The sequence below is a fragment of the Anarhichas minor genome, unplaced genomic scaffold (genome assembly GCF_050575085.1).
Source record: "Anarhichas minor isolate MPS153535 unplaced genomic scaffold, ASM5057508v1 ptg000160l, whole genome shotgun sequence".
NCBI lineage: Eukaryota > Metazoa > Chordata > Actinopteri > Perciformes > Anarhichadidae > Anarhichas > Anarhichas minor.
This window is the reverse complement of record NW_027466606.1, coordinates 227765-235288: the sequence shown is the minus strand read 5'-3', so window position 1 is coordinate 235288 and position 7524 is coordinate 227765. Positions and strand designations below refer to the sequence as shown.

Here is a 7524-nt window from a genome sequence, read left to right as displayed (position 1 = left end):
TTTCTTATGGTTTTCTGAGCTATTCGAACATCTTGGCCGCTCAATCTTTTCAAAACGTCCAACCAAAACTATTTGGCAGATTCTGTTCCAACTACAGCACATACAGTATTCTGGCTCGAGTCATGAGCCTCTTATTTTTTAGTTTTATGCTTTTTTGTTTTTGTTTTGCTATACCTTCGTATTGTCACTTGTATTATAGGTTTTATATGTATCTTATGCGTGTCTATCCTTGTGTGCGTGTGTGTCTCACCTGGCTGCAACACAGACTTCCTCTTTGCTAAAGCTAAAACGTTTACCTTAAAATAATCGTATGTTATGTTGTGCCATTTTATATTATTTAAAATGTATGTATTTATCAATTCCTACAGAAACAATACACATTGATCAATATCAATGTTGGCATTGTTAGCCAAAATGGTAATTATCTTCTGTTGTCCTTTTATTTATTGGTATGTATTCTAGTATTTGTCTTATTTATGCTGTTATTCAAAGTGAACTCATTACTTTTTATTACAATTCCACAATTGTGGCCTATATTCCTATTTGCCACATTGGATAAGCCAAACAAAATGTATGGGGGAGAAGTGTTTATACTGTTGTCAGCTAATCTCCAAAAGGTTGAAGCTCCCTGCTCGATCAAACGGCTCCTGTCCAACAGCTTCAGTCAGAGTTACTATAGGCCAGACAACCTCTCGGCTCGTTGTGTATTCACATCCAGACTCTCAGGCTATACCAATGGCAGAGCTGGCACCGGTTTCTCCCTGATGACGTAATGCTGGGTGAGTGGCAGAGTCCATCCAGCAGATGGCATCGTCCCCGGCTGCTGCCACACTGCCTCCGTCACGTGACGTCACCGAGGAGGTGACTGTACCGCGGTGACGTCAACTTCCCGTGGTGCAGAATTTTGGCATCATTTCGTGTCGTGACTAGGGACCACCAGCCCCGAGTGACACAGTCGTGCCACAGCAGAGCAGATCGTTGCTGCAGACATCAGACTATAAATAAACCCAGAGTGGAGCCTGTAGGAGCACTGAAAGTCCCTGCTTTAATGGCTCTTTTCTTTGGACTTAGGATGTGTTCAGCTTGAATGATACCTACTATTAATAAACAGATAACATGAATGCAAGGAAATATTAATGGCATAGGTAAATGCATGAGAGGTTTCTCATTTTAATGCACCTGAAGAGGTAGAACTACTTGCAACTACACCAAATGTTTAAAAACATTCCCCACATCCATGTGTCTCCTCCGGGACAGACAGGGAAGGACAGATGTATGGACTTGAGTCAGACAAGCTCATGATAGCCATTTTAAAAGGCAAATAATTCACCGAAACACATTGAAAGGCTGCAAATAAATAGTGACCATATTACTCCGTGAGTAAAAAAAAAAGACAGATTTATCTATCAGCACAAATTCCCCACATTCAGCCTTTTTTCTGTGTGCTGTCTCATTCTCTCAGGGGATTCTGAGAAAATACAAATTTATTTTACGCCGTGCAAAACAAGAATGTAGAAAATAAAATAGAAGTAAGGATTGTTGATGTTGGTGCAGACTAGTTTTTGGCAAAAGAGCTTCCTGCTGGATATCACGAAGCCTTCTATCAGACTCTACATTTATTATGATCACCCCAATCTGGAAAGCATTTTTTACTTAAACTTTTGATCGAGGAGTATTGAGCAAAGTTAATTTTTGGGGGAAATGGATCAAATTGCAGGTTAACAACATTCTCTGCCGAGAGAGGTTATGTGGATTTAATAAATTTTTATGTTTTGAAGAAGTACAAAAAAATGAATTCTGAGCATTTATATCATAATTCTTCAATTTGGAAAAATGCAAGTCAAAGTAATGTTAAAATGATTTACCCAGTGGTTCAACCAGAGACTTTCTCAAATGTGCTGTTGGTGATAACATTCAATACAACATTTGCCACTTTAAGGCATGGTTGTCTTGGATTTGTCACCTAGTTAAGCTAATGTGAAATGGTTCTCTGCTGTCAGTGACTATTGGAACGAATCCCTACTATAATATTCAGTAATGATAGAAATATTTTCATTGGTTACGTTGCATTCTGATCGGGAAGTACTGCTACTGTATAAAGAAGACATTCCCACAGAAAAAGGTGCACGTCTCCGTATCCAAGACTTTATCGAAGATAATTTACTGACACCTAGTGGACAGTTTAAAACACTGCATGTACAGGGAGCTCACACAAACCTCCCCCTTGCTACTATATGGTCAGTGAAAGCCAGACTGTGTAACGTTTACGTTTATTCAACAGTAGCCATTGTGGTCTCAAGTGAAAATTATGCTAAATGCTTAAAAATAGTGCAATATCAGCAAAACAGGAGAGGTCATAAAGTCTGCACACTGGTTCAGTGATGTCTGTTACCATGGATGTGTTACTGAACGGGCCAATCGGGCTCAGGCCCAGGGGCCTTATTAACCTACAAAATGACACTCAGAGAGTCATGGAGAGTGAGAGGATCATAGAGATGCACTTCTTACTGTAGTTTTTCTATAATATTCCTATGAATATGCTTCTATTGAGCCATCCCTCCTGTTAAGACTTGACAAATCATCGACTGATACTATTTATATGTTTGCGGTAAATTTCAAAATGTATTTGTTTGTGAATTCAAGTAGAAATAGATAGCTTTGAATAGCTCTCGTCTCAATCATTCTAAAACTGGGGTAAGATGTTGTTGGCCATTCAAATTAATACAAGAAACATGAATGTTGCGCAGCATTTAATATGACGTCATTATATAGACTTTCTCTCAGCACCCACAACTCTAACCAACTTCCAACGTCCCTGACAAAGAGACAAAAAAAGACTACAAAGAGACCAAAACAACTACAAAGACGCGCAAACCAGCTGCAAAGAAACAAAAAACAATCAGAAAGAGACTCACAACAACTTTGAAGTGGGGCAACACAACCTCAACGCCACACATAACCACAAAAAGACACAAAGCAACTACGGAGACTCAATATGACTAAAGATACACAAAACAACAACAAAAAGAGGCTTAACAACTATAAATGCTGTGTCTTGTCCTATTTAGAAGAGTTGGTGGGGCCTTTATGTTTCTTTTATCTCTCCATGTAGCCATTCAATCCAATGGCCAGAGAAGCAATGGTTTCCATTTTGCAGAAGTGCATTTCCTTTCAGGGGCTCACAGTGTCACCTAATGTGTAGCTACATTTGGTATTTCAGAAGGCAGGTTAGATGACAGTCAGTAAAGTTGTTGTCAGTGGGATTTTAATAAATGTTATGAAAATAATACTAAGAAAGCACAGTTAATAATCAGGTTAGTAATCAACACATATACAATCTTCTTATATATTTTAAAACATTTTATTGGTTTTGCCATCTTTTTTCATGGTAATACATCAGAATAAATATTTCTGATAATAAATCTAAATCTTAACTCTGCACAGATATTTGGAAAGAGAAAAATATTATATATTTATTTTTTCAGTAGACATGGGTGGAACATTTGCTGGGTGTCAGAGACAGGAAAACAGCTTTTATTCTAACTTATTATTTGACCCGGATCTTTTGGCATCCAGTCTGTCTACTTGTTGATGACCTCTGTGTTTACATCTTCCGTGCGGGACACCACTTTTCCATCAACAATCTCCTCAGTCACAATCCTCGTCCTCTGGGTAAAGACTGATTGAGCTGCAGAGCAAATCAAAACAAAGTTAAATCTGTAGCATATTTTACTTTTTACAAACAAAGACCGAAAAAATAAAGTGTTGATGTAAACTTACGTTTGACTTCTACTACTACAGCTCTCCTAGAAGACATAAAATAATTTACAATTAATACAATGTGATAATATGATTGTTAAAAAAATTCTGGCAATTAATCATATTCCCTTTCTAATCGTAAGTTAGATGAGAAGACAGACACCTCCTCACATCCGTATGCTAAATATGAAGCTACAGCCGGCAGCCAGTTAGCTTGGTATATGTTTTTCGAAAATACAACATAGGTCTCGTCCTTTTTAAAACATACGAATACAGAAATGTTATACACTTAAAACATTAAATCTTGTTTGTTTATAGTAAGGTCATTAGTGAGCTTTAAATGAGTTGTTAGACGAATATTGTCACCTTTGTACAGAGCCAGGCTAGCCAGTCTCAATGCTAAGCTAGGCTAGTTGGCTCCTGGTTGTAGCTTTACATTTACCATACAAACATAAAAGAGTGGTATCAATCTTACAGTCAATGCAAAAGCGAATAAAAGTATTTAACATTTCATTCTATATGGGAACTACAGATCCATGTAAGTTACTTTCCCCACACATTGTACCTGCCTGTCTTATTCAAGTCCAGCTACAGAGAAATCATACTTCAAGTTGATTGACTTTTTGTGACAAACATCTCAATAAAGAATTCCCTTACTCCTCTCCATCCAGCAGTCTTCTGTACTCGGCGATCTCCAGCTCCAGCCTGGTCTTGATATCAAACAGCACCTTGTAGTCATTGGCCTGCCTCTCGATGTCCATCCTCATATTTTTCAGCTCTTCCTCTAGGGTGTTGACCCTGGTCTGCAGCTGGCCCAACTCCAGACCATAGCGGGACTCTGTATCTGCCAGCTGGCCCTCCAAGGCAGATTTCTGCATGGGAGAAAAAACACAGGAGATATCAGTTTATTGAGCCCTAATTACTTGTTTTTTTTAACTCTTTCCACTCAGATGTAAAACAAAACAAAAAAAGCAGAGTGAGAAAGCCATTTTAAACGGTGAGTGACAAGTTTACAGACTTACTGATTATGTATAGTGTGTTGTGTCAAACATGTTGTAAGATATGTTACTATGATATGTTGCACAGATCAGAAATGAAAGACTTGAGCAACGCAACAGGTTAGAAAGATGTATGTTGTGTTGGGGTGAAAAATGATGTGTGCATGTGAGATCTGAATTACCAGGCTGAGCTGGGACTGCAGCTCAATCTGCAGGGACTGCAGGGTCCTCTTGAGCTCGTTGATCTCACTTTGGGAGGTCTGGAGGGTCTCTGTGCTGGATGCCACCTGCTTGTTCACTTCGTCAAACTGGAAGACGTGAAATTGGACATGAAAATTGTCAAAAACGCTATTCAGGCTACTATACAGTATATTCGTGCACGAGATGAGATGATGTGAACATGATTTGTCTCGTTCCCCTCACCTTGACCTGGTACCACGCCTCCATTTCGCTGCGGTTCTTTTCAGTGATGCCCTCATACTGAGCTCTGATCTGTTCTATGGTGGTGGCCAAGTCTGCCTGAGGCTTGGCGTCCACCTCCACGTTGACAGAGCTGGAATTAACTTGGCCACGCATTGCTGCCATCTCCTACAGGCGGCACAACAGAGTCAAAGGTCAAAGATAAAACCCACATGAAGCGTTAGCAAACTTAAAATGGATAAATATTTTGTCATTTACATTCCTAAGTCAGTTCACTGACTTCGTTTCTCATTTTTACTTGCACTGCTCTTTCACTTCATTTTAGAATTCACCGTTCTGAACTTGTTCACTTTAATTAACGTACTGATACAAAATGTCTCTATATGAAGCCTTGTTTGATGTTTTTATGCATCTCTCATGTTGATGATCATTTAGAAGAGCTTTTTTTGGCATCTATAAATCAGACTAACATCTGACATGTCTTGTTATCAGTCATTGTTTTTTTACTTTGCAGTACAGTACACAACCTGAAGGCACAGCAGCCAATCCAAACAAGTTTTACACTACCGGTTGTTTATACAAGTGAAAGATAACATTGGGAGGCGTTTGGCAAATAGTTGACTAAATGTGAAAAACTATTTTAATATTGCATTTGCCCCCTGGAACTGTAAGACTTTCCAAAAACCTTGAGAGATCACTCATATTTCCTTCTGATATATAAAGTACTCTGAAAAAGATTCATGTTTTGTTATCTATTGCAGACGATAAGTCACTTGGGCTCACTGACATGGTGTGATGCTATTCCTAACAGTACTAGTCTCACCTCTTCATGATTCTTCTTCAGGTAGACCAGCTCCTCCTTCAGGCCCTCCACCTGCATCTCCAGGTCAGACCGGGCCATGGTCAGTTCATCCAGAACCTTGCGCAGCCCGGCGATGTCCGCCTCCACCGACATGCGCAGTGCCATCTCATTCTCAAGCCTGTCAAGAAAAAGGCACAGAGATTCGTGTTGGTGCACCCGCTCAATTAGTGTTACTAACAACAAAAAAGACAAGGTGGATCTCCACCAAAACCAGTTACACCGGTTTAATCACTCTGCTCACCGTTAAACCCCTGTGACAAAACATCGACAAAGCCTGGAACTACTGAACAAATGCAATGTCGAGTTAAAATGCTGCAGGCTATTGTAACTGTAAAGTCCCAGATGTCTGCCATTATAAACCATAATAAGGCTAATTAGGTGCCGATTACTTCTTTTCACTCACTTGATTCGGAAATCCTCAGCTGCCAGTCTGGCATTGTCGATCTGCAGCATCAGCCTGGCATTGTCCTGTGTGGCAACACTGATCTGAAAAACAAATAGCAGTAGTCTCTTAACCACATGTAAAACAACCAAAAGGGCGTGTTATTATCTAGAATTTCGGCTGGCGGGTTTCTTTTTTGATCAGCAAAATGGTTTTCTGTACACCTGACTTGCATTACACTGTAATTGCTTTGAATCTATGGCATCTTATAATGATCTCTTTTACAACAATGGCTGGAGGTAAGTTTAGAAACGGGGAAAATCACTTATTATAATTATGTTTAGGTTATTGTTTAACTGTTTTACAGCAGTAGGGAAACGCTTACAGGGGAAAGTTTACCTTTCTGCGCAGGTCTTCGATGACTGCCAAATACTTGCTATAGTCCCTGGCGGCGGGGCTCTGCTTATTGGTCCACTCGCGGATTTGAATCTCCAGCTTCGAATTGGCCGACTCCAGGGAGCGCACCTTTTCCAGGTAGGTGGCCAGGCGGTCGTTGAGATTCTGCATGGTAATTTTTTTGCTGCCCGAAACGGAGAAATTGTTCCCGCCGCCCCCGCCGCCTCCGAGCCCCCCTGCCAAGTCAAAGCCAGAACCAAGGCCGTTGGAGGCGTACGACACCCGGACGTTGCGGCCACCTGCACCACCGTGGACGCTCGTTCCCCGCAGGGAGCCTGTCATCCTGCGCGAAGAGGACAGGGGAAAGCCGGAATACCCAGAGCTGTACATGGTGGATATGGTGACTTCTGACTGACGCGTTGAGTTAACCCTGTCAAACCCAAAGAGTGGTGCGGAGGAGATGGAGCTTAGGCGGCCCGGAGGAGGCATTTTATAGCCTTCTCTCCGGAGGTGGGAGCGGCCGAACAGGTAGGAGGAAAGATGCTGCTTACTGCCATCACAGGTGTGACCACACAGGGCGTGGTGGTTTGTCATTCAGAATGTATAATGGCTGTCAGGGCACATAGGTGTGTGAGGAATTAAACTGTCACCTGTAATTAAACTAGATAAATCAGGCTTTTATGGGCAGTCTATGGCTAATTTACCTC

The 7524-nt window shown here is 40.9% G+C and overlaps 1 protein-coding gene across 1 annotated transcript; it reads right to left on the bottom strand.

Moving 5' to 3' along the window:
• Window positions 1–4412: 4412 nt before the first annotated feature.
• LOC142943924 (keratin, type I cytoskeletal 19-like) lies at window positions 4413–7171 on the bottom strand. Its single transcript, XM_076085490.1, has 6 exons — window positions 6821–7171; window positions 6443–6525; window positions 6001–6157; window positions 5181–5345; window positions 4940–5065; window positions 4413–4631 (listed from the first exon to the last, which is right to left on the bottom strand). Exons 1-6 carry the CDS (start codon window positions 7157–7159, stop codon window positions 4413–4415), a joined length of 1089 nt encoding a protein of 362 aa, XP_075941605.1. The 5' UTR covers window positions 7160–7171.
• Window positions 7172–7524: the final 353 nt, after the last annotated feature.